Consider the following 27,396-nt stretch of genomic DNA (forward strand, 5'->3'; position numbering starts at 1 on the left):
ATCAAGAGAGCCAAGATAAGGTTGGCACTGTGCTACAAGACACATGTTTGGCTTAAGCAAACTAAAGCAGAGAAGAAGAAGCTAGGATGACTTCACTTCACAAAAGCCCCTATGACTTTCATGAGTCAAGAGGTTAAGCAACACTAATTGCTAAAAGGATTCCTAGAGAAAGTTTCTGACGGTCAAGGGTCCTGCCTGACAAGTGTGTATGTGGTAGAAGTAAAAGTTTAATAATGAGCTCCCTGGACCATTAAGTGTTTGAAAACTGAATGATAAAAGAGAGGAAAGTGAGAACTAGAGAGTGAGTTACTTATTCATGATCAAGCAACAGAATTGTTAGAATTGGAAAAGAACTGAAGTAATTAAGTTTAACCCAGAAAGTAGTGTTATTTCCCACAAACTGCAAAGAGCAGAGGCTTTTAAGTATTCTTTAAACAGCCAGAAGGACTTCCCTGTCAGTGCAGTGGTTAGAATTTGGTGTTTTCACTGCCAGGGCCCCCAGTTCAATCCCTGGTCGGGGAACGAAGATCCTACAAACTGCTGAGTGCAGCCAAAAAAAGGCTAGAAATACCCTCCTTTTCATGGAAAGCCAAAAGAAAATCCAATTTGTCGATTTACATATAAGTTCTAGTAACACCCAGTCTAAAAAAAATCTCTGTAGAAATGAAACAGACCTTCCATTTGATTAGTACTTCAAGTACTACACAGATTCATTCAAAGAATCTTTGAGAATCTTGAGGGAAATGCTTTATAAAATATTGTTGCTTTATTTTTAAAATGAAGAAATTAAAGCTCAGATTTTAAATAACGTGTTCATGGCCACATGGCTGGAAAGAAGAACTGAGTCAAACCCAATTCTATCCCTTAATTCTCCTCCTTGTGCTCTGTCACTCCCCATGGGAAGGGTGGAGTGGAGAAAAGTACTGTTGAGAAGTTAGGTTCTTAATTATTAGAACTTAATTATTTTATATCTCTTAATTATTATTTTATATCTTAACTATTTTATCTCTCTCTGATACTCTCCAATATATACTGAGAATCATCAAAGCCCTTTAAACTTGAGTGAATGTCTACCTGTCAGCAGACAGAACAAACTTCCTGGACATGGTCTGAAGGGTGCTCATGCCTGAAAAGGATAAAAGACACCTGAAAGAAGTTTCTAGAACATCTCTCTCCCATAACAATACTTTGGTTCGGAAGCCTTTGCTGTGTTCGCCAACCCCTTGTTTAAGAATATGTTCCTCTGGAATAGGAAATGGCAACCCACTCCAGTATTCTTGCCTGGACAATACCATGGACAGAGAAGCCTGGGGGGCTGCAGTCCATTGGGTCACAAAGAGTTGGACATGACTTAGCACATACACAAGAAAATAATTACTGTATATGTGTCATTTTCTCTTTATCTGCTTATAATTTATAATATATTTGTCATGTAGTAGATTAGCTAATGATATGGGCTGTAAAAATAGATCACCTAGGTTTGAATTTTTTCTCCCTCTAAATGATCACTAAGTGTAGTCTTGTATAAATGTCTTAATTTCTCTATACCTCAGTCTTTTAATCAGTGCATTAGTGATTATACTGGTACTGAATACATAGACTGTCATGGGGACTGAGTGTGCACATGTAAAAATATTTAAATGGTTTCTGATACATAGTAAACATCATTCAATAAATGTTAACTATTTTTCTTTTTGAAAAAAAAAAAAGAAAGTGTTCCTCCTTTCTGTTAAATGATTTTCTCCTCTATTAAGACTCTAGTCAATTTTCATCCTATTTTGCATGGATCCAAATGTTTTCATTGTGTATCTTATTTTAAAATACTGCTTCAAGTTAGTGGGGAAGACTATCCACTGAAAACTAAACCCAACCGGGTAGGCAGAAACGGTAAGCACAGACATTGAAGAGTCATTACCATCAGTGCCTTTGTGTAAATATCCATTGGCAGGAGGCATAAGTTGCTGATGACTGCCTGCCTCAGAATTGCTGTAGCCTTCCTGTGGCTCAGACAGCGTTCCTTGGGAAGACAAGTAGCTGGGAATGTCTGCAGGCAGATTGAGTTCCTCTGTAAAAGAGACATCTGTAACTCTCAAATAAAGTTAGGTCATTTATTTACCTAACTCAGAAGACTATTTTGCAAATGTATCCTACTTCTCTACTAATGACCAGGAAAATGTTATGTACCCAGGAACTCAAGAGCTCTTAGAATTTTCTCTTAAAATTATTTCTCATTAGAATTCTCCCCCAAGCTTCATTTTAAAAGTATTAGCAAAAGAAGCAAAACCTAAAGTCTGAAATCCACAGACGCACTTGCACAATCTATCTGGCTGTATTGTATCTCTTCTCTCACAGGACTTCAGGGTGAGTGAGAAGTGTCAAAGACTAACCTCTGTCATAAGGACTCCACTCTTTCCCACAGGAAAATTACAAGAGAAATGAGCCTTAGGAATTAAAGAAAGAAGGTGCACTGCAACTGTTTATAAGAGCAAAGTCTGGGGGGACTGTCTAGAAATTCTTAAAATTATTCACTAGAGAGGTTCCATCACATCAAGGAAGTAGGACATTTTAACAGAAAAACTCTCCCTCTATCACACATAAAGTATCAAAACTCTTCACTACATTCTGACTCAGACACAAGCCACAGTGGTCAACCGGATACCACTTACCTGTGTTCGTGATACTATAGTCTTCGTTTTTCCTTCTCATGTGGTAAATAACAATGACCCAGATCAAAGAGGTTCCCACTACACAGCAGACCACAACAATGATCACAATGCCGACTGTGGTCCACCCATCATCTTCATGTCCCATGCTACTCTGGGCAGAGTCACAATTGGGGGATGAAATCACATTTAGGTAAATGTGACCACGTTCTGTCCCAAGGGTGTTTGACATAATGCAGGTATACTTCCCAGCATCATCTAGCCCAGCATCTACGATGATGAGAAGCTGGTTGGCTGCAGCAAAGAAGTGCCGTTCTGTCACCAGCAAAGGTCCATCATCTTTGGTCCAGTTGAGGCGAGGGGCGGGACTCCCTCCAGCTATGCATTGTAATACCGCAGTTTCACCTCGAGTTACTGTCTTGTCCTCCAGGGGTCTAATAAATGAGGGTGTCTCTAACAGAAAGATGCATTAAAAAAAAATATCAGGCAATTTTATCCTTAAAATTCTACTGAATTAGACTAATGAGGTTATGATGAAATAAGCATTTTCATAAGCTCATGGGAAGATCAGAAGTTTTTCAGAAAAGCAAAAGCCTCAAAAAATCTGAATTTCCTTCTAGGAATTCTACCTAGAGCAAGCGATCCTAGGTGAAGAAGTCAAGATTCATATACAAAAAATGTTTATTACAAAATTAATTGTAATTTTTAAAGATGAAAAAATCTAGCAGAAAAATGAGTAATTTAACAGTACAGTCACATATTTCATGAAGACTTAATGACAATGTAACCCTGTGATACAATATTAAGTGGAAAAAAGTAGGTATACATAACCACATGAAGATGAGTAATTTTAAAAAGTCCAGAATATGTCAAAATCTAAACAGGGTTTGAGTGACTTTCCTTCCTTTTTTCAAATTTTCTGCATATCTTAAAATTTTTAAACAATAAGTTTATTTTCCTGGTTACACAAGTTGTTAAACAAACTAACATTTTTAAAAACCCTAACATCTGGAGGCAAAGAGAATTTGCCTTGATTTGAGTCCCATAAAGACAAATGTTCTAATAAGAAAAAAAAAAACTGGCTTATCAAGGGAAATCTACAGGGAAAAGACATTTTACCAGAGCATAGGATTAACAGGAGCACACTGGAAGGAAAATAGGAAATCTAACCAGAAGACAGATCTTTTCATCTTTTACAAAATTTTTTTTTTTTTTAATGAAGTAAGGGGGAAAAGTTAAATTGTCTCAAGTTCTCTGAAGCAGTATAATGAAAATTCACTGAATCGTAGAAAAAACATATACATGAAGCAGAAAACTGACAGAGATGAACAGAACAGGGTAAAGGGATTTGAATTTTCAATTCATGGGATAAAAATCTCCAATTCTGCCCTCAAAATTTCTCCAGATTCCAGTTAACTGTTCCACTAATATCCACGCTTGACACATACCTGTATAAATTGGCAGAACAATGATCCCAACTGAAATCTAACTTGAGACTTTTCTTCCCATTAAGACCAAGAGTTGATCCACAATAAAAGGACTCCCACAAAAGTATGGATCCACAAAGCAGTAAACATACCTAACACGATGAGTGAGGCATTTGCTGAGAGACCACCTGCTATATTCTGTGCCATGCAGCTATAGATCCCCATGTCTTCTATTTTCACATTTGCAATGAAAAAGACATCATCCTCAGGCATGACATGCATGCGTCTCTCTCGAGCCGCAGGAAAGTCAGTACCACCATCTTTCTGCCAGGAAATCTGAGGTGCAGGGTGCCCCTCCGCAGCACATTCTAATCTGGCCATGGCACCAGTGCGAATAGTTAGATCCATTGGAGTTTTCAGAAAAGATGGCATCTCTGTTCCAAAAAAGATCACCAAAAGATAGTGGGTGGGGAAAGATATATATACATAGACACACACACACAAGGGAGAATCTATTAGGCAAAATACCAACTGTTGTGCTGCTCCATTTTTTTGAGAAGACATGCTCTCTGCATTGACAGTAAATACAGCTGCAGAGGCCATCTTTTCCCTAAGAATCTCAGAGCGTGGAGTACAGTGATGACTAAGTCTTCCAGAATGCATGACAAATCTACCTGATCTCCTTGACAGGGACATAAAAAGCTGAGGCCGTAAACTTTTCTGAACCTGTATTTTAGCATTTAATATTTACTATTCCTTACTTAAGAGATGCATGATAAAAAAAAATTTTATGCCTTCAAACAGCTCATAAAACAGCCCGGAAGCAAGACACATGTACATCTTTCGGTAGCACAAAGCCTGAAGTGCTGTAGTTATTCAATCTAACAGGCAACAGACCAACCAAGCTGTTGTGTATTTTTTCAACAGACACAATGAAAAAGAGCATTATTTTCAAAAATGGTTTCATTGACTACCTTTAGACAATGATAATGATCAATGGTCCCAGAAATGTTAATACTCCCAGTTATTGGACGGCCCTGTGAACAGTGTCAGGAATAAATTTTATAGTTTTTAGAGCAGAATTACAGTTCTAGAAAGAAAATGGAGAATTAAAAATAATTTTTTTTTCAAAAACACAAAAGAGAGTAGTTCATCTCCTGAAACCATGGAATTCACCTTTACCCCTCAGTCAAATACTAATTAGGGACAGCAAGCGGGTAAATTAACAATCCAGCCTGTGTACTATCATAACCCTAAACACAGAAACAGTAAGGACCCTCACCCAGTGTCAGGTTTAATGTAATCTTCTTGATCAAAAGTTCAAAAATTAAACATGAAAAATCCTTCTAACTATAAAACCATCAGGGAGCATAATTTCTTACCATTCACAGTCAGTTTGGCTTTATGAGAATAGTTAGAACCAAAGTGATTAGTAATAATACACTGATATTTTCCTTCATCTGTGAAATTCACATTGAAAAGATGTAGGACACTAGTATATTCCAGAGCTTCTCCAGCCTGTTGCTGATAACGAACAAAATTCTCAATATCAGCATCATACAAGACGTCACTGTCCTTGCGCCACAGAGCAGACACGGGCGAATCGCTGCTGCTCACCGCAGTGCATCTCAGAGTCACATTCACGCCTCTCAGAGCAACTGTGGTCTCAGGATGAGTTCTTATCTGTGGCTTGAGCAAATCATCTAAGAGGGAAAAATACAGGGCAGGAGCCAAGTCACTTATTTATTTTTGCTTCTACAGATTCAATTTTAAAACAAATAATATAAAACTGCATGTTCTGTTGACAAAATGTCATAAGGTTGAAAGGGCCTACAGAACTAGAACCCAATTCCCTTATTTCAACATGAGGAAAATGATGCCCAGAGGGTCAATGACTTGCTCTAAGATATGTAAATCAGCAGCTCAGCCTGGAATGGAACCCAAGTTTTCAAACTTCAGGGGTTAGTATTCTTTCCACCCTCCCTTACCGTCACTTATGCTTAGAATGCACTATCTTAAGTATTACCAGTTACTGGCAAAAGCAAAAACTTAAATTAGAATTTTAAAACAAGCTTTAATTCTATTACCCTTTGTATGTATGTGTATGTGTATATATAACATATATAAAAATAGATATTCTATTAATAAAACATACTATCTGATAGTACTTTGTGCATAACTTTCAACTAAAATAGTGAAAAATTTAAAATATGTCCAAAGTCCAACTGAAGACGGGCTTAGGACTGGCTAATAAACTATAGATTCATAAATAATAATATATTATTGAATTGATTCAGAGAAGCAGGTAAATGAATTTTTAACGAAATGTCTTTACTCAGTAACATTTCACTGTGTCATATATAGGGTATGTTTACACATTTAAAACTAAGTAAAGTGAGAAGGGCATTCATGGTAATATAACTAGGTTCTTTGCTTTCTTCCTTAAAATTTGTTTTACCAATTTTAAATTTGTAAAAACAAGTTAAGTATTTTATGCACCTGAACTTCCAAATGTCCTAAGCATTTTTAAGTGATCTGGCAATATACAGGTATCTAAATGCTATTAGCAACACAGATACACTGACCTAAAAGTTCCATTGTGTAAAAGTTAAGAATTAACTACTTTAAAGGAAATGTAAGTGTAAAAGAAAAATCTCCAAAATGAGAATACAGATGTACACTTGAAATGACGATTAAGCGTTAGAATTAAGACAACTCGTCTATGACAACTTGTCTATGTTCCCTCTTGTCCTCCAAAAAATTGCCAAACCTTGCTGCTTTTGTCTTAAGAAAATGTATTAAAAGTAGAAAACAAATGAAATTGGTACATCCATACATTGCTAGTGACCACATAAACTAGTGCTATCTGTTTGAAAATGCCTGGGAGCACTTTTTCAAGATCTACTAAATATAAAATCATACTTCTGAATGAATTCATAAACAAACAAACTCATACTTTTTGATGCAGGAATCTTACTAGATATTTATTCTAAGGCTAACAATCCCCTAAAAAGAAAAGGCTTACATTCATAAAGATGCTATTATACTGACATTATTTTAAATGATTGTTTAAGAATACACAGAGGAAAAAAGACTTCCTAAGTTATATTAAGTCAAAGAACATAAAATTTAAGCTACAATGACAATATTAGTGAAAAAAGTAAAGAAATGGAAACAGGCTAGTGGGAAAGTATTCTACTTTAAATTTTTTTAATTCTGTTGGTAAGACAGTAAGGAATAAGATACAAAATTTAAAACAAAAATACAAACCACAGACAAAATCTTTCAGATCCACATTCAGGATGCTTTGCCCTGCAAGCCATTCAGGGTGTGCACAGCTTACATTCACAGAATGTTGAAAGTTATTATCAACCAGCCACTGAAGCAACCACTTCAAATGGCAGTCACAAAGCAAACTATTTGTGTTCAGAATCCTGTAGAAATAAAGAGGAAAATAACTGCTCTTTATTTTTCATTCCAAGTTTCTCCAGCATTTTAAGCTTACTACATATCTATTCACTTTTCTTGCCAAAAAAATGCCTAACCTGACTCTAACCATAAGACAACAAATTCAAGCAGTCAACTGTTTCCTGAAATATGACAGCGTGATGAAAAACGCTAACAAAAGGTGTTGGGGAATAAGGGTAAGGGATCTATTTTTAGTCTAAAGGAAACTAAAGAGTCATTACAATCAAATGTAGAGTGAGAAACTTCATTAAGAAAATATATCTACAAAGGACATTTTTTTGGACACTGGAGAAATCTAAGCATCGACTGCATATTAGATATTATTTTATCAATGTTAATTTCATTAGATGTGATAATAGTATTGCAGTTATGCAAGAAAATAACCTTGCATAGGAAATACATGCTAAGATATTTTAGGAGTAAAATGTCATATGTCTGTAGCTTACTTTCAACTGGTTAAACAAAGTAATAATATATATATGTATATGAGTGTGTGCAGAAAGAGGGAGAGGGAGAGAAAGGGAGGGAAAAGGAAGGAAGGAGGAAGAGAGAAAAATATGTAACAGATTTAGGAAATAGTTCAGAATTGATGAATCCAGGTAAACAGAATATCGATGTTCACTGTGCCTTCCTTTCAATTTTTGAGGTCTAAAAATTTTCCCAAAGAAATTTGGGGAAGAGCTTACTATATATATTAGAACAAAGAGACAACTTTGTTGTGGAGAGGGCATAATTATTCTCAAATTATTTCATCAAGATTAAAAACATTTCAGCCCTGTGGCAACATGTACTACAATTTAAACTAAAAACCACTGAAAAATGGTTTGTGGTCATAATAGGCCTATAAAATACATTTGAAAAGTCAGTGTTTTCTTTTAATCACCCTTAAATGTCCCATCCCCTTGGAACCAGGGAAAGCAAGTGATTTTGACAATATTATAACCTGCTTTATGTGCATCTCTAAAATCCTCAAGTAGTTTTACAGTTTGCTATAAAAATACCTAAGATCTGATTCCAAAGAAGTTTCAAACAGTCTTTAAGGGTACCCCAAAAGCCACAGTTTATCAAGGGCAATTTTAAGTAAGCAGGCCAAAGACTACCTTCTGCATTTAAGAATTCTTATGCTATATGCATTCATTCACAGAGAAATATTTGAGACTACTATATGCCAGGCACTGTCCTAGGCTGTGGTACTATCGCCCTCACAAAGCTTGCATATTTAGACTCAAGCAATATACAAACAAATGCAAAGTAGAGTTACAAAGTTAAGTCCTACGAAGGAGAAACAAAGCTGGGCAGAGACAGAAGGAAAGCAGCTACCACTTTAGAGACAGCAGCTACCAGTTTAGATAAAGCAGTCAGAGAAAGAAAGCAAATCATGTGATCTGGGGTAAGCGTGTCACAAATGGAGGAAACTGCACTAACACTTTGAGGCCAATGCTTCGGAAAAGCATCTACCAGGAAAAGCTCCAGGAAAAGGAATGGGGCCGCTGACGGCAGAGCACAGAAAGTGAGGGACAAGGATGGGAATGAGCTCCAAGAGCTGGGCAAGAAGGACCAGGCCACGCAAGTGCTTTATAAACTTAGGAAAGAAGCTAAGTTGTTCTTTTCCTACATGTGCTGGAATACGCTGGAAAGTAAAGAACAAAGGAATAATACAGTCTGATTTATGCTTTCTTAGGTATACTGTAAGTTGGCGCATGAAACCTGGACTCATATCCTAATTTCACTACTTACCTTAGGCAAGATACTGAATGCCTCCAAAATCTCAGTTTCTTTTTCTGAAAAATGGGATTGAGAGTGCCTACCTCAAAGATTGTTTTGAATAAAGCATTTAGCACAGTGCCTGGCCACAGATACCACAGAATCCACATTAGTTCACTTCACTTCTACTTCTTTTGCATCTTTCCACTCTTCACAAGCTAATGAACCCTGTCTCGCCAACTGAGTACACCCTGTGTTCTCTCCACAAGTATATGGAGAGATATACATCAAATACTAACAGTGGTTGTCTTTGGAGCACTGAGGATTCGGGGTCTTTCTCTCCCTTGGTTTAATTATCAAATTTTCTACCATGATTATATAACTTTAATGCAAAACAATTTTTAATTTATATTTGACTCTCCCATCTCCCCTCAAAATTTTTGCAAAGCACTGTGAAGGATACAAAAAAGTATCAAGAGATATTTTAACAAATGGTGATGTCAAATTCAGTATTATAATCATGACTTAAATTTAAGAGCAACTAAAACTTCTCAGTAAAAAAAAATCAGTATTAGAATTCCTGCATTAGCAGCCTATTCAAACCAACTCACAAAATTACCAAATGACTCTCTTAAGAATGAAACTACAGTATTTGCTTTCACCTACTATATAAATTATATTTAAAACAGAGTTCTCTTTAGAATTAAAACTTTCTTGCTGGCCCTCAGATTATCACAACCAAAAACTGGTAATACTGATATACTGTTATGCAGTAAGTTGTGCCTTTTCAAGTAAGCTTTAAGAGAAATAACTCAAAATATGTCAAGAGACCAAAAACAAAACAAAAAAAAGCCACTTTAAAAATCTGGCAGAAAGTAACAAAAAATGATCTCCATATTTTAACTTTTGCTGTTATCTTATTCATCTCTGTGTGTCAAGCTCTGTGTCAAACATCTTCTCAAAAGCTTTCTAAAGCATTTGTGGGGGGAATCCTAACTCTTTACGGCCTATTAGGCCCTACATGGTCAGGTCAGCTTAACCCTCTGCCTCATTTCCTACCACGTTTCCCCTCGCTCTTGTCTTCCAGCCACACCAGTGTGTCTGCCATTTTTCAAGCACAAAAAGCAGTTTCTACCTCTGGGTCTTTTCACCTGCTCTTCCCTGTGCCTAGACCGCCCCTCACCCAGTATAAAATGGCTTGCCATGTCATCTCACTAAGGGCCTGGCTCTAAGGCCGTTATCTTCAGAAAAGCCTTCCCTCACTATTTCAAATAACAACCCCTGTCACTCTGTACCACCTTTGACCCAGTTTTTTCTTCAGAACATTACCTGATGAGATATCATATGCCTACTTGTTCACAATTTATTTCCCTTTAGAATTCACTGCAACATGCTGTGAGGACAGAGGCTTTGTCTTGTTCACTGCTGCATTTTTAGCATTTAGAACAGTATCCTACATACCAAATGACAATAAATATTTCTCGAACAAACAAATTATCTCATTTTATCCTCACACAACCCTGAGGACAGTGCTATTCCCATTCTGAGAAGGGAAATTGAGTCTCAGACTAAATACATAGTAATAAAGAATGGAACAAGAATCCAAACCTAGACAGCTTGAACTCACATACTTCCAGTGTATTGCAAACTATATGTGGAGAAGGACCAGTTTTTTAAATTCTCAATCTGTTTTGATCAATACTTTTATAAAATTCAACAAAAGTATCATAGTAATGTCAAATTGTTCTTAAAGTTTCTAAAACCGTGTGTTCTGAATTTCTGTCCTTATCTCGTCATGAATCCATTGTGAATCCACAGACCTCCCTTTGAGGTAGATAAGTTGATATACCCCATTGATTCTCACCAGTGGCTAAATATTCAAATCACCAGAGCTTAAAATTAACAGCAGTTCCCGACTAACCAGCCTTCCCCTGGGAAATACCCCCCCTAGGAAATAAGAATAATTTTTTAAAAATCATGAATAAAAAAATGGTTAAAATGATATGTATTTTTCTATCATAACTATTCAATAGTTTTGGAACATTTTAGTAGTTTGAATAGATTACAGACATCCTCTCTGACCGTTAAAATGAAAGTGCTATGCTGCTGCTGCTGCTGCTAAGTTGCTTCAGTCATGTCTGACTCTGTGCGACCCCAGAGACTGCAGCCCACCAGGATCCCCCGTCCCTGGGATTCTCCAGGCAAGAACACTGGAGTGGGTTGCCATTTCCTTCTCCAATGCATGAAAGTGAAAAGTGAAAGTGAAATCGCTCAGTCGCGTCTGACTCTTAGCGACCCCATGGACTGCAGCCCACCAGGCTCCTCCACCCATGGGATTTTCCAGGCAAGAGTACTGGAGTGGGTTGCCATTGCCTTCAGATCACCTCCAAAAAATTATGTAATATCTTAACTGTAACCCACCCCAAGGGAACACATGTCTCCAACAGTCCAAAAAGGAGGAAAGGAATAAAAAAGGAACAGAAGGATAAACCTAAAGCATAAGGAGTAGCGCTAAGGTCTCTTTTAACTATAAGCATCAGCAGCATAGGAAAAGAAATAGAAGGTCTTGGAGCCACACACACTGGGCTTTTCAATGTTGAGTTATTTTTAAATTACATCCAACCACCAAAATAACTGAATGTTACCACTTTCTTTTTTCCTGCCTGAATTGTGTGCTTTGGGAAATATCTGGGTCACATTCATCACACATACACAACAAGCATGGATAACTATCTAATTAGTGACAAAAAAAGACTTAAGTTACTTACAATTCTTTCAAGCGAGTCTGGGAAAAAGCATTTTCTTGGATAGACATTATAGCATTGTTGTTCAAATCTCTGAAATGAAGAGAAATGAAACATTCCCAGTCACCATTTCTATAATTAAGTTATATAAACACTTTAAATGGTCATGAAAACCTCTGCCAATAGCAAAGATTATTTATATACTAATCAAAATGAATGATAAATACTCACAGATGCTCAAGGGACTCAAGACCAATGAATGCTTTCTTTGTAACTGACTTAATCTGATTTCCTTGTAAGATTCTGAAATACAAACAAACCTTTCTAATAAAGCTCTCCACTAAACAAAATTAAGTTCATTAAAATAAACATTTACCTATAAAAAGTGAAAATAAGCTTAACATGCATTTTTAAGAAAGTTGTGAATCTTTATTATCAACTAATGCAAAGCATAGAATAAAGGCATCTATTAATATGTTGGTACTCAGTGAGGTACCTGTAAACAACTAGCCTGACCACAGATAACACTTGTGGTTTTCAATAATAAACTGGATCATATTCCCAGTTTCTCCCTTCTCAGCAAAAGATCATTCAGTCAAAGAAATTCAGGCAAGTGTGAAGCCTTGGAGACATTGTTAATGGGAGATCTAAAATCTCACTTGAGAGAATTCTATTTTGCTGGTTAAATTACTCATAAATCTCACATGATTAAAAAGATCACTGGTTCAATTGTGGTTTCAGTGCATTTCTTTTACTTAAATTGAAATTTTAGTTCCACAAATAACTTCTCTTTAAGTGACCTTAGGAATGCTCTTTCAGAGAAGTGCCCCACCACACACACACACACACACACACACACACGAGAGAGAGAGAGAGAGAAAGAAAAACAAATCGAAACACAAAAACGTTAATAAACAACAAAGCTTCTTCCTTTAGTGGATGAGTCAGAAGGCTGACTTTCTAGCCACAGCAAATAGATACAATCCAATCACATTTACAACTGATTCTTGACCTTTGTAAACATACATAAATGTGAAAAATACATACAATTTAGTGAGACTTGTGAGTCCAGCAAAGGCTTCACTAGCATCTTCTATGGCCCATGAAATTTCATTGTTTCTTAAGTTTCTGCAAAAATGTCAAGGATAGACAGGTTATTTTAGTCAGCATGACCATCACACCATCAGGCATCATCCTGACATAGCAATGCTAATTTTGACCCTTGTATTAAAGGTTATTTATGATAAACATTCAATTCCTCTTTTTGAAGAATACTGAGATAAGCATGTAAGTGCTAATTCTCATAAGCTAAGAATTAAGCCAACCTTGATAAATACATTAAGCAACCCGCTAAGAGTATTAATCTTCCTAGTTAATAGCCTGTAACTGTGTTAGCTTATTAGAAATTAATCAAGGACCTACAAAAAGCAGGAGGAATTCAAGATGCAAGGTGTATGGCTTACCAATCTGATTTCAGACTGATGGGATTTGGGGTGACCCACACCTTACCCTGAGATTTCAAACCTGACAAAGACTAATGTCAATAGAGAGCTTCACAGCTCAAAAGCAATTAAACATGACCCTGGGAAGTAACAATGATATACCCATGTGCTAGAGTGATCACTCTGCTTTCTTTAAAAGAAAAAATATGAGTCTTTTAAAAATTCATTCTTCCATTCTCAGAAGGTACAACTACACTGCATCTTGTCCTCATGGAAGAAATCCAGTCAAAGATATTTAATCACTTTTGTTCCTTAAGTCATCTCAGAACAAAGTACAAAGCTTTTTGCTTTGTAAGACATATGTAAAGTTATGTGAATAATAGTAAAGAGATAGATCACTCTTCCCATTTAGCTATGTCTTTACTTGAAGTGAAAGCTACAACAGATCATCTTATTTTACCAAAGAATAAACTGATGGCTCAACTCTGCAGCACTCTGCACTCCTCCTCAGAACTCACTCACCAAAGTGAGTAACAAGTATATCTACTCTGACAAGAGCATTGATCCAAAGCCAGAATATTTCAGATCTGTTCCTAATTCTGCCTTAACTATCTTTGTAGCATTAGTTATTACTGCTGCAATTACTTTCCTAAGCTTTAATACTAAAAGTAATAATCAGTGCTGTACTGAAAGAACCTGTCTGCCATCCCATGCACTGCCAAAAGGCTACAGCTGCTTCTAATATAAATTCCTAAAGAAATAAATTCCTGAGATTGCACTGATCTAATTTAACCTCTGATAATGTAGAAAAAATAAGCATTTTTAATTTTTCAAGGTCAAATCTAAAGGAGGACTATTTCATTAAGTTAAAAAAAAAATCAAACACATACTTGTGCACCCACAGACACCTTCACAAAATCATCATGCTTTGTCACTGATGGTTAGGTCCCCAAGTTTGGAACTTGCCTCTTTTTTAAGTCCATTTATCAACTAAACCTGATGACCAGAGAGTCCCCTAAGGTTCTTGAAGAACCTTAACAATCTACAAATTCTACTAATTACTCTTACTTTATTATGCTCTACGTTTGAGATTACTGTATCTCATTAAAATATCTCTTCATTCAATTATATTCCATGATAAAGATAAAACATTCAACTTACAGAACCACAGAGTTGAAAATGCCTTTTCCAACTACCTAATCCTATGTCCATCCTTCACTGAACAAAAAGATAAAGAAAAAAATAACACCCAGGAAAGGTTAAGTGATTCCGTTTGTCTGGCAGTAAAGTAAAAAAATCACACGAGCTTTAGTATAAAAAAGACCTGGGTTCTAATCCTGGCCCAAACATTTACAAGGGATATGACTTTAAATAAATCATTTTAATCTCTCTGAACTTCAGTCCCCCAATATGGAAAAGACCAGTAATATCCTAATACTCTGAAAGCCCTTGACCCATATCAGATCATTAATAAATGTTAGTTTTTTCTGTCCAAAATCATGCAGAAAATTGTTAACAGTAGCAGGTCTCCTGCCAGAAGTGTCCCCATAATATCTCCTGCATTCTTCTGAATGAGAAGCGGTAGTTCTGGAATACTACTATTAGCAGAAGGTCAGAAGAGTAAGAAAATGTGCGTTCTTGACACTAGCAACTGTGTATTATTCCACAGTAAGAGATGCTCTGTTGTTTAGTTAACTAAGAATTCAAGTACAAGCTGAACTCACTAGAGATAAGTAAAATTTACGTACAGGGATAGAGATAAGCAAGACTGTCTTGCCCCACAACATAGGAGAGAACTACAAATATTAACATACATAAATTTGTAGATTCATTAGTTATTTTGCTTCACTGCTTTAAAAAAAAGTCAGCAAAAAAACCCCCAAAAGGACAGATGTACTTACAGTGTTTGTAGATTGGAAAGAAACCTAAATACACCATCAGCAATGTGAGTGACTCTGTTGTCCCCTAAATTCAATCTCTCCAGTAAGTTCAGACCCACAAAGGCAGATTCATCCAGACGGGTCAACTGGTTATAGGACAAATCACTAAACACAGGAAACATGGTAAACAAGGTAAAGAATTCACTCTCTTTCAGTTCAACTTTCATATTCTTACTCTACTTACACGACAGATTTAGGGCTTTCAAACTTCTAATAAAAAGGGATATTAGATCTCATTACTAGCCATGGGAATGACTTAATCTGCTCTAGTCTCACAGCCCCCACTGAAATCCCATCCCACACTCACAGTTCAGACAGTCTTTGGCAGAACTCCCACGCATCAGGGCTGATTCTTTCAACAGCATTCTGGCTCACATAGAGCTGCTGTAACATTCGCAAGCCGTACAACCACCCCTTGTTCACTTCTGTAAGGTTATTATGCTCCAGTTCTCTGCAGAATTAGAGAAAGGAGGAAATATGTTTCAAATAAGGCACTGCAATGGGAGATTCCAAAATCTTCATTAATGCTTGAACAGAGAGCCATACACTTTTGCTCAACCCAAGTGAACAAATTCTTTTCATAAATGTTACTTTAGATTTAGTGCAAGAAAGTGGTGAGACTGTCTAAAATGCATCTATAAAACAAAGGCACCAAAAGATATAGTATACCTGGTTCTAGATAAATTCTGATAATTTTCACCTACCAAACATTAAGGGAATATAAACATTTTAGATGAAATGTTTGGAAAAATGATAACAAAAATACTGGTTAGATAACAAAGCTTAAAGTTTAACTTATTTCACGTAAAAGCTAAAATACTTTGTTATAATTAAAGTTACTATCCTAGCTGTTTAGCACTGAAAAGTCCAAGACTCCTTTCCTAACAATCTCCTATTCTAGTTTACAGTACTTACAATTCTTCCATGTTATCCAAGCCAAAAAAAGCTCCATCCTTAAGTTTGCTAATTCCATTCCGTTGCATTTTCAAAGATCTTAAGGAGTCAAGCCCTTGGAATGTGAGACCCTCCACAACTTTAATCCTGTTTCTTTTAAGTTCCCTTTAAAAAAATTGTTTTACAGTCACAAAACCGGTTTGCTGATTTGCCCTAATAATAATAAAAAGAAACAGACACTGTAAGAAAAAACGATCTTCTTATAATCGATCTATTCAGTTACTCACAAGAACTGGAGGTGAGGTAGCTTGAAGATCTTGGGTGGAATCATGCTAATTCTGTTCCTGTTTAACTTCACCACTAATAAGGAGCTTGACAAATTGTCAAAGCAACCAGCCTCCAAGACGGTTATCCTATTATTACTCAAATTCCTAAAATGAACAAGGTAACGACAAAAAAAATTTAATGAAACTAAATAAACATTCTACCACCAGAAAGCTGCCCCAAGCCTATGACTGAGTCCCAGTTCTACCACTTAGCAACTGTAAACAACTTTACAAATCATGTAACTGCTTTTGTGCTTCTTCAACACAAAACAAGGGTAATACCTACTTCATTTGGGCTGAAACAGTGTGAACATGTTTTGTAAACTGTAAAACACCAGCATACATACTAATTATCATCATCACACAGAGTAAGCGCCTATTTAACAGAACACTACCATTTATCTTTTACAAAACTGTTAGTAAAACACAATCCACAATTAAATCTCAAAACTTGCCCTGGATACTTAATATTTTCTGTAAATAGGGTACTCTTTCTTCAAGGGCAGGGAAAAAAAACAAAAAAATCTAACCTAAGTTTGTTTCACACAAGCAAAATCACAATAAACAACAGACATATCTGGGTACCAATGAATAATAAACATGCACTTTAAAGTAAATCTAGTTTAAACTCTTATTTTACTTACAGATACTTAAGCTGCATTCGAGGAAATGAAGATGTCTTGATTTCTGATATTAGATTTGAGCTGAGATCTAAAGTCTCGAGAGCAGGGTAAAACTGGAACACTTCTGCATTTATTTCTGGGATTATATTATGAACTCTACAAAACAAAGATTACATTGAAGCTATTGCCAGGGATCCACCCTAGAGCACAAAAATAACTACGGTTAACAACAAGGGTCCCTAAAACAAAAATTAAAAAACCGTGTAGTATTCACAATTTAAGTAGAAGACCTGACATCTTATTTACTTACAATGAGAGGAGAGTAATATTAGAAGTTGGTTCTCCAAAATACGGGATTTCTGTTAGTTCATTATAATTCATTTTCCTGGATAGGAGGAAAAATAGATTTAAAAATTTAGTGAGGGAAATGTTACCTCTCGAGTTCTAGTTTCTAGCTAATACATATTCTTTAGAATAGACACCACATTTGGAAAAAAAGCCTATGACCGAGAATGAGTCAGACTAAATGTATTCTACTGAGAAATTAGAAATTTTAATTAACAAATTTTCCTAGTATAGAACTATAATTTGATATCAACATTTGAAAAGTTAGGAAATATTTTGCAACATTATGTATTTTTTATTCCCAGCAAGGTTCTTTCAATAGTTACATAAGTTATTAAATACAGTTTTAAAATATACACACAATTTTTTTTAAGTTACTCAAAGTTAGGGAAAGCTGTTTGAGACTACAGACCTAACAGATTATCTCAGTTGTTTTAGTAGCAAATCTAATGCAATCACATTTCACCAACCTGGTTTTCAATCTAGAATACAGCAACCTCAACAATCTAGAATACAGAAAAGAAGCCAGGAGTAAAATGCCTCCAATCAACCAAATGAAGTAACGAAGTCCATGCAATATATAATAAAGCTCGTGCACTTCCCACTGAGCATTTTCCTTTCCTCAGGGCCTACTCTTGCAGCTAATAAACTTGTTAATTGTTCATTCAGTCCACAGCAGATAAGAGGTGGTCAATTTGAGGCAAGGAAGAAGAGAATGCAGAGACAATGAGAGCTCAAAGTACCCTTTGTCACAAAGATATTCAAAAGAAAAACTCATCTGAGATTCTGGGGGTGTTTAGTATAGAGGTAAACAGTTGTGCCTCTGAGAATATCACAATGCAATAACTACATTAATAATATTTTAGAAAATCCTTTCCAAAAACTAAGTAATAATACATTTCAGTACTAAAGGAAAAATGTCAGTGAAGTAGAATATTGAATTACATTAAACAACATACTTCACATGATACCAAAAATATTGTATTTCATATAAATTTACTTCAGACATGACACTTCCACCTCAGACAAGTCAAAGGGTAAAAAATAAATAAATTTACACAACCGAGAGTTTTAAGGCTAAAACTCTGGCAAAATATATGTATATATACACACACACTCATCACTCTAAAGAGGGGAGAAATCTTACTTTAGGGCCCTTGGAAGTAAAACAGTATTGCTATGCAGTTTACAACTTGAAATCATCAACTCAATGGCATAATACCCAAAGAGTTCGTGATAGTAACAAAGCTAAACATAAGTTTAGGTTTTTAAACATATTTTAATGTAAGGTTTTCTTTCCTTCAAATTTCTTTTGGTGACATTTTTGGACTGAATATCCTGTAATTCCTAATTCAACAAATCACCTCAAAGAATTTAATGTAAATTTGAGTAAATAAAAATAACTTACACTTCTTGCAATGTTTGAGACTCCAAGCTGATGTTCCAGTTAGACAACCGATTATGACTCAAATCCCTAAGTGGAGGACAAAAGACCATTCTTAGGTTAATGTTGGGAGTCACACTTAAAGGAAAGAAAAAACAATGAAACTAAAATAGGAATCTAAAAACACTACCAAACATGAATCTGAGTAGCACAGATAAAAAAGTGTTTACAAAGGATGAATAAAAATTCATCTAGATTTCAAAACAGCTTTTTCAGTTTTATTGAGGGCATTTTAATTTTTGTTTTTACTCACTAGGAAATACATTCACGTGGCTCAACAATCAAGAAGTTATAAAAGGATACACAGTAACAAGTCTCCCACGCTTTTCCCCAGTCGTTCAACTTTCCTCCCCAACATCAAGTGAAAATATATTAATACCATTTCTTTTATAGCCTGTCAGATATACCAGAAAAATTGTATACAAATGGTAGAATAATTTACACATTATTTTGCCTCTTGCCTTTTTCACTTAACAGTACATCTTGTAGATCATTTCAGTGATATGGTTTCTTCATCCCTTCTAGTGATTATATTATACTTTTTTATTATAATGAACTATATTCTTATTCTATATACTTTTGAAAGAAATACACATTTTAAAGTAATAAAAATATATACTTCTAAAGTAATATAAACTTCACATATGTATTACACTTTACTTATAGATAAACTTGCAGATGGACTGGATTTCACAAGTCAAGACAGTCAGTGAGTTTCTATTTTAGAATTGAGGTTGACCACATCCCTGATAGAGATGCAGTCTTCCTTAAAAAATAAAAAAAAAGGGGAATCTAGCTTCAGAGAAGGGGAATTCATCTCACTCCAAGTTACCTTGATGATGATGATAGTAGCGGCAGCAACAGCTAACATTTCTTAAGCGCCATGCACGCTTCTATGCACTTGATACATACTCACTGTCTAAATCCATACAACCACCTTATGAGGCAAATACTTTTACAATCCTCACTTTCCCAACACAGAAACAGATGGAGAAATGAATAATTTGGCAATCCAAGGTCACACAGCTCATAAGTGAGGAAGTTGTAATCTTGAAATTCCATCTCACTTCTTGTATTCTTGAAATTCCATCTCACTTCAATCAGATACAGCAGAGATTTCACTGATATTTAGTCATGAGTCTAAATATTTAAACAGGCTTCAAAATTCACCTTGATGCTTTCTGGCATCTTTTCAAGGCTGAGATGGAATCCAGCCCACACAAGCTGTCTGCCCAAGAGATGCATTATACATTACAATATGGCTAGCAATGGGGCACACTAGAGACACATTACACATCACTTTATCTCACTGTGCCACCATGGGCAGCTGACAGATGCATGCAGTTTGAACGATGTCTCTATCACAGCAGAACAATTTGTTCTCAGCTAGATTCCTGTCTGTGCATCTGTAAAACCTAGCCACTTTCATGTAAGAGCCTAATTTACACCATAATGTAATTAAGGCTAGATCCAACCATCACTTTTTCACATAGGTTTAAAGCCTTTTTCATACAGTTCTAAAATCTATATTCTAAGATATGTGGCACCAGATATCAGCTCAAAGACACTCATGAATGGAGGGATGTGCTGGAAAATGTTAAGAAATAAAAATATGAATTCACTCCACATAAAAATCTTACATGCACTTTCTTTTATTTAATTTTAATTGGAGAATAATTACTTCACAATATTGTGATGGTTTTTGCCATACATCGACATGAATCAGCCACGGGTATACATGTGTTTCCCCATCCTGAACCCCTCTTCCACCTCTCTCCTCACCCTCTCCCTCTGGGTTGTCCTAGAGCATTGGCTTTGGGTTCCCTGCTTCACACATCAAACTTGCACTGGTCATCTATTTTATATATGGTAATATACGTGTTTCAGTGCTACTGTCTCAAATCATCCCATCCTAGCCTTCTCCCACAGAGTCTGTTGTTTACATCTGTGTGTCTCTTGCTGCCCTTATGCAGACACTTTCATCCAATTCACACTTGTTACTGAACAATAAACACAGAATTTCATATTAATACAAGCCAAAAGGTATTTATTTATTGTGGTGCTTCAACTGAAGGAAAAATTCAACTGTTCTAATTTAAGTTAGATACTCCATATTCTGCTTCAAGGTGGCTGGTTTGGCAAACAGAGAGCTAACATCATCTGTATAGTAGGCTACCACAGTATGATTTAATTTTATATTTCATGCTTTATGGAAATTAGGTTTTTTTTCCTTTTACAGATTAAGGGCTTTCATTTTAATCAGTGCCTCTAATGCCTTTCCAAACCCTAATCTCCTTGACATCATAACTTTTGGCTGTACGATCCCCTACAGTTCTCTCATGGATGTCAATGATGACCAATCAGTTTTAAAGAAAACCATTATTAAAGAAATCTAAAGCAATCAAATGAAACTCAACTTATATATAGTATAAACCACTATGTATTCAGTATCAGCGAAAACTGTCCAGTGTCTTGACTGGAGTAAAGAATAATTTTCTCCGTATGTTTGAAGAACCTCTAAGGATTTTCAGTGGAACGCAAAAGATACCTGAAAAACTCTGGAGCCTCTCTACAGACTAATGCTGTCTTAAGAATATACGGCTCATAGAACCCCATATAATGAGGCTCTCTGGACTTCTCTGCCACAAATCCACATAGTACAGATTAAAAAATACAGCAAACTGAAATTCACTCCCCCAAGTAGTACTATCATATAAAGCAACTAGTATAAATCATATACTGCTGCTGCTAAGTCACGTGAGTCGTGTCCGACTCTGTTCAACCCCATAGATGGCAGCCCAACAGGCTCCTCTGTCCCTGGGAGTCTCCAGGTAAGAACACTGGAGTGGGTTGCCATTTCCCTCTCCAATGCATGAAAGGGAAAAGTGAAAGTGAAGTCGCTCAGTCGTGTCTGACTCTTAGCGACCCCATGGACTGTAGCCTACCAGGCTCCTCCATCCATGGGATTCTCCAGGCAAGAGTACTGGAGTGGGGTGCCATAAATCATATAAATCATATACTACTCTATCAAAATACCAGGTTTGTAACTACAATTATACGGACTGATCTGATCATCAGATATTTATGCAATAAGCTACTGAATCATATGCCAGGTACTGTGCAAGTGCTAAGGTAACAACCACTGTCAACTTTAGTAATCTTTTTGTCTTTTTCAAAAGCAGCATGTATAGTACTCTGTGGAGTCACTTCAAAAGAGTAAACACGAATTCAGCATCAACTCAGCTACTAGCCTTCATGGAAAAGGTGTAAATTAACTTTTTTATATCTTAATTTCACTCTGGCATTTAATGTTACATAGGCATGTGAAGGGGCTTCCCAGGTGGCCATAGTGGCAAAGAACCCGCCTGCCAATGCAAGAGACATAAGTAGATGCAGGTTTGATCCCTGAGTTGGGAAGATCCCCTGGAGGAGAACATGGTAACCATTCTCCAGCCTGGAGAATCCCATGGACAAAGGAGCCTGGTAGGCTATATAGTCTATGGGGTTGCAAAGGGTTGGACACGAGTGAAGCAACTTAGCACACCCACAGGCATATGGAGGTGTGTGTGCATGCACGCATACATACATATACACACATACACACACACACTTGCTCTCCATAAGCATGCCTTCCTTCTTTTTTTTTAAAGTACTCCATAAAGCCCAAAGAAGACAAATTTGAAGACTTCAAATATCAGATATAAAACCCTTAACAATGTGAATAGTTTTCAAAATTAAGGTCTCTCTCACTATTGTTGCCAATGGCCAGTCATTAATTTCATTTAATTCAGTAAAACTAATGCTAGTTTGTTTTTTAAGTGCAAGTCCTAAAATGGAGAACTGTCTTTCGAAGATTTTCCTCTTGAAGTATCCTTAAAATGCACTTAAATAGGTGAAGCAATTTAATGCCTCATAAACATAACCTAAAGAGTCTAGCTTTCTAACAGTCAATAATCTTTATTTTTTAACAGCACTAATATCTGAATATTTACTGATATGATATTTGGAGAATAAAGACCTGAGCAAAGGCCTTAGCTCAGTGTTATACTCAGCTCTCACTCATGCTCATCTACCAGGATGCAGCTGTAATAAAAGATGAATTATTTAAGTTCTTGATATCATGTGGAGCCAGAGGTGCCATTAATGCAGCCATTTAGCATCATCAGGGTGTAAATAATTTATAGGATGTGCAGAGCAATCACAACAGTCTGCGGAGAATCAAGTTCTGCAAACTAACTGCAAAGAAGTCCTGTAGCGCTGGAGACACTGGAGTTTTCTTCTGTCCAGTCATATATGTACATTTTTGAGCCATCATCAACATTTTTTGTTTTTCAGAATATGTAGCACTAATAGTTCTCAACTGTGAACTTCAACAATAATAAAATTTCTGATAAAGGGGCTCTTTGCAAAAGTTATAAGATAGTAACAATATATATTAAGTCCAATAGTTTGGGTATGACAATGCTTTATGTATTTATTCAGTATAATTCACTCTTTTTTTCTGTAAATGGAAATCCCTGTTTTGCTAATTAGAGTGTATCCAGCATAATTTATTTTTAAAAATAAAACTCCGGATTATCATTTTGGTAAATTATAGCACTATGATTTAACAGGCTGATGTTCAATCAGCCTTAAGGGCTCTTGGAGTACACTAAAGACAAAGATTCCAAAACAACTCGAAATGCTGTCTGCTTTTAGGTTTACTTTTCCTTTACCACTAATGGCTGTATACAAAGCTATCCTTTCTTGGAACTGTCAGTCTTCCTGTCTCTAACAGTACTACTTGCATTTTTTTCTAATTTGTTGATTCTTATCAACTATCACAGGCTAGAAAACCCAGTGCCTCTTAGAACTGTCTGAAATAGGAGTAAATGAGATGGATGTGTGTGAGACTATAGAAGCTCCTTTACAAATAAGTGCTTCCTGGAAGCACTTTTGCTTTTTTGGTTGAACTGTCAATCCTAAATGAAATCAACCTTGAATATTCGTTGGAAGGATTGATGCTAAAGCTCCAATACTTTGGCCACCTGATGTGAAGAGCGACTCATTCGAAAAGACCCTGATGCTGTTAAGAGCAACTCATTCGAAAAGACCCTGATGCTGGGAAAGACTGAAGACAGGAAAAGGGGATGACAGAAGATGAGATGGTTGGATGGCATCATCACTGATTCAATGAACTCTGGTGAACTCTGGGAGATGATGAGGGACACGGAGGCCTAGGGTGCTGCAGTCCATGGGGTAGCAAAGAGACGGACACAACTTAGCAACTGGACAACAAAAGGCATGGCTGGAGATATTGGGCAAATATCTTTTAGTATAAATAAGACTGTATTATGGCATGAAACATAATGCTACTCCAAATTAAAGTTTCTATCCATCATTTGCATTACTTATTTGCAATACATTGTGTAACACTTTTTGCTGCTGCTGCTGCTAAGTCGCTTCAGTCGTGCCCGACTCTGTGTGACCCCAGAGACGGCAGCCCACCAGGCTCCGCCGTCCCTGGGATTCTCCAGGCAAGAACACTGGAGTGGGTTGCCATTTCCTTCTCCAATGCATGAAAGTGAAAAGTGAAAGGGAAGTCGCTCAGTCGTGTCCGACTCTTAGCGACCCCATGGACTGCAGCCTACCAGGCTCCTCTGTACATGGGATTTTCCAGGCGAGAGTACTGGAGTGGGGTGCCACTGCCTTCTCCATGAATACAAAAAGTTGAAGGTGGTAGGAAAATGGGAGCATTAACTTCAAGAATAAGAGGCATATCTTATTTTCTTCCATTATCTTTCTCAGAGATCTCAACGACTGAAAATATTGCTTCATTGTGGGGACCAAACAACAAAACAAAAAATACAAATTCTATAATTACATTTAAGAATAGAGTTTCTGCATACCCAGTCTTTGTACCTGGGGCAACTCATTTAACCTCTCTAAACTTGAGTCTTATCTACCATTAAATAAGGATACTATTAATAGTAACACCCTCAGTGGATGGCTCAGATGATTAAAAGAATACAGATAAAATGTTTAGAATACAGGTCAGTGTGTAAACAGTAGGTAATCACATAATTGTTGTTCAGTCACTCAGTTGTGTCCGACTCTTTGTGACCCCATGAACTACAGCATGCCAGGCTTCCCTGTCCATCACCATCTCCTGGAGCTTGCTCAAACTCATGTCCATTGAGTTGATAATGCCATCCAACCATCTCGACTTCTGTCGTCCCCTTCTCCTCCCACCTTCAGTCTTTCCCAGCACAAGGGTCTTTTCAAGTGAGTTAGCTCTTTGCATCAGGTGCAAAATACTGGAGCTTCAACTTCAGCATCAATCCTTCTAATAACTATTCAGGGTTGATTTCCTTTAGGATTGGCTGGTATGACTTCCTAGCTGTTCAAGAGACTCCCAAGAGTTTTCTCCAGCAGTACAGTTCAAAAGTGTCAATTCTTCAGCACTCAGCCTTCATTATGGTCCAACGCTCACATCCATACATGACTACTGGAACCATCACAGCTTTGACTGTATGGATCTTTGTAGGCAAAGTAATGTCTCTGCTTTTTAACATGCTGTCTAGGTTTGTCATAGCTTTTCTTTCAAGGAGCAAGCGTCTTTTAATTTTATAGCTGCGGTCACAATCTGCAGTGATTTTGGAGCCCAAGAAAACTAGATTTGAAATAGAATGATGGTTCAACACTATCACCTCTTCTAAGTATTTATTTTTTTGTATACAAAGGCATAATCCATTCCCCAAAGTAAAATCTTTTTTTTTTTTTTTTTTTGGTCATGCCACAGAATGTGGGATCTTATTTCCCATCCCAGGGATAGAACCCTCTGCATTGGAAGCACAGAGTCTTAACCATTAGATCACCAAAGAAGTCCAGGCAAAATTTTAATTAACTGGAACTACTCCCTTAAATTACTTTATTAAAGTTAATAAACTACATATTGCTTCTGAATTCCAATTTCATGAGAAAAATGCGAGTAATAAGGCAGTCCACCAAAGATTTGGTCAAATTATTGAGGTATAAACCTACATCACAAGGGCGTCCCAGGTGGCTCAGTGGTAAAGAATCCACCTGCCAATGCAGGAGATGTGGGTTTGAGCCTTGTGTCGGGAAGATTCCCTGGAGGAGGAAATGGCAACCCATTCTAGTATTCTTGCCTGAAAAATTCCATAGACAGAGGAGCCTGACAGGCTATAAAAGTCCATGGGATCTCAGAGAGTCAGACATGCCTGACCAAGAAACCTATATCACAAGATGTTTTAGAATAACCCAGTAATACTTCTAAGAAACCATTCTACATATACAGCCATATAATTGTTAAGAGATACCTACCAGTAACGCTGAGGTTGAACAGTTATATGAAGACCTACAAGACCTTCTAGAACTAACACCCAAAAAAGATGTCCTTTTCATTATAGGGGACTGGAATGCAAAAGTAGGAAGTCAAGAAACACCTGGAGTAACAGGCAAATTTGGCCTTGGAGTACGGAATGAAGCAGGGCAAAGGCTAATAGAGTTCTGCCAAGAGAATGCACTGGTCATAGCAAACACCCTCTTCCAACAACACAAGAGAAGACTCTACACATGGACGTCACCAGATGGTTGACACTGAAATCAGACTGATTATATTCTTTGCAGCCAAAGATGGAGAAGGTCTATACAGTAAGCAAAACCAAGACCGGGAGCTGACTGTGGCTCAGATCATGAACTCCTTATTGCCAAATTCAGACTGAAATTGAAGAGAGTGGGGAAAACCACTAGACCAGGCAGGTATGACCTAAATTAAATCCCTTATGACCATACAGTGGAAGTGAGAAATCGATTTAAGGGACTAGATCTGATAGATAAAGTGCCTGATAAACTATGGATGGAAGTTGGTGACATTGTATAGGAAACAGGAATCAAGACCATCTCCAAGAAAAAGAAATGCATAAAAGCAAAATGGCTGTCTGAGGAGGCCTTACAAATAGCTGTGAAAACAAGGGAAGCGAAAAGCAAAAGAGAAAAGGAAAGAAATATCCATTTGAATGCAGAGTTCCAAAGAATAGCAAGGAGAGGTAAGAAAGCCTTTCTAATCGATCAGTGCAAAGACTTAAAGGAAAACAACAGAATGCGAAAGATTAGAGATCTTTTCAAGAAAATTAGAGATACCAAGGGAACATTTTATGCAAAGATGGGCTCAATAAAGGACAGAAATAGTATGGACCTAACAGAAGCAGAAGATATTAAGAAGAGGTGGCAAGAATACACAGAAGAACTGTACAAAAAACATCTTCACAACCCAGATAATCATGATGGTGTGATCACTCACGTAGAGCCAGACATCCTGGAATGTGAAGTCAAGTGGGCCTTAGAAAGCATCACTACGAACAAAGCTAGTGG

The 27,396-nt window shown here is 36.7% G+C and overlaps 1 protein-coding gene across 5 annotated transcripts in view; it reads right to left on the reverse strand.

The window, feature by feature from the left end:
• LRIG2 (leucine rich repeats and immunoglobulin like domains 2) overlaps positions 1–27,396 on the reverse strand; it is a 65,200-nt gene that overhangs the window by 7,738 nt on the left and 30,066 nt on the right. For 2 of the 5 annotated variants that reach the window (XM_006071515.3, XM_006071516.3), the window contains exons 2-17: positions 18,985–19,050; positions 18,047–18,082; positions 17,542–17,616; positions 17,253–17,387; positions 16,570–16,713; positions 16,304–16,447; positions 15,696–15,839; positions 15,350–15,493; positions 13,054–13,134; positions 12,238–12,309; positions 12,031–12,099; positions 7,361–7,524; positions 5,473–5,793; positions 4,243–4,524; positions 2,667–3,116; positions 1,916–2,065 (exon numbers count right to left, since the gene is read on the reverse strand). In XM_006071515.3, coding sequence (XP_006071577.3) covers positions 1,916–2,065; positions 2,667–3,116; positions 4,243–4,524; positions 5,473–5,793; positions 7,361–7,524; positions 12,031–12,099; positions 12,238–12,309; positions 13,054–13,134; positions 15,350–15,493; positions 15,696–15,839; positions 16,304–16,447; positions 16,570–16,713; positions 17,253–17,387; positions 17,542–17,616; positions 18,047–18,082; positions 18,985–19,050 — 2,477 coding nt within the window. The remainder of the gene's footprint in view (positions 1–1,915; positions 2,066–2,666; positions 3,117–4,242; positions 4,525–5,472; positions 5,794–7,360; positions 7,525–12,030; positions 12,100–12,237; positions 12,310–13,053; positions 13,135–15,349; positions 15,494–15,695; positions 15,840–16,303; positions 16,448–16,569; positions 16,714–17,252; positions 17,388–17,541; positions 17,617–18,046; positions 18,083–18,984; positions 19,051–27,396) is intronic. The other 3 variants (XM_006071517.3, XM_006071518.3, XM_025288062.2) reach the window with 2 other exon arrangements.

Source organism: Bubalus bubalis, chromosome 6 (assembly GCF_019923935.1).
Source record: "Bubalus bubalis isolate 160015118507 breed Murrah chromosome 6, NDDB_SH_1, whole genome shotgun sequence".
Classification (NCBI taxonomy): domain Eukaryota; kingdom Metazoa; phylum Chordata; class Mammalia; order Artiodactyla; family Bovidae; genus Bubalus; species Bubalus bubalis.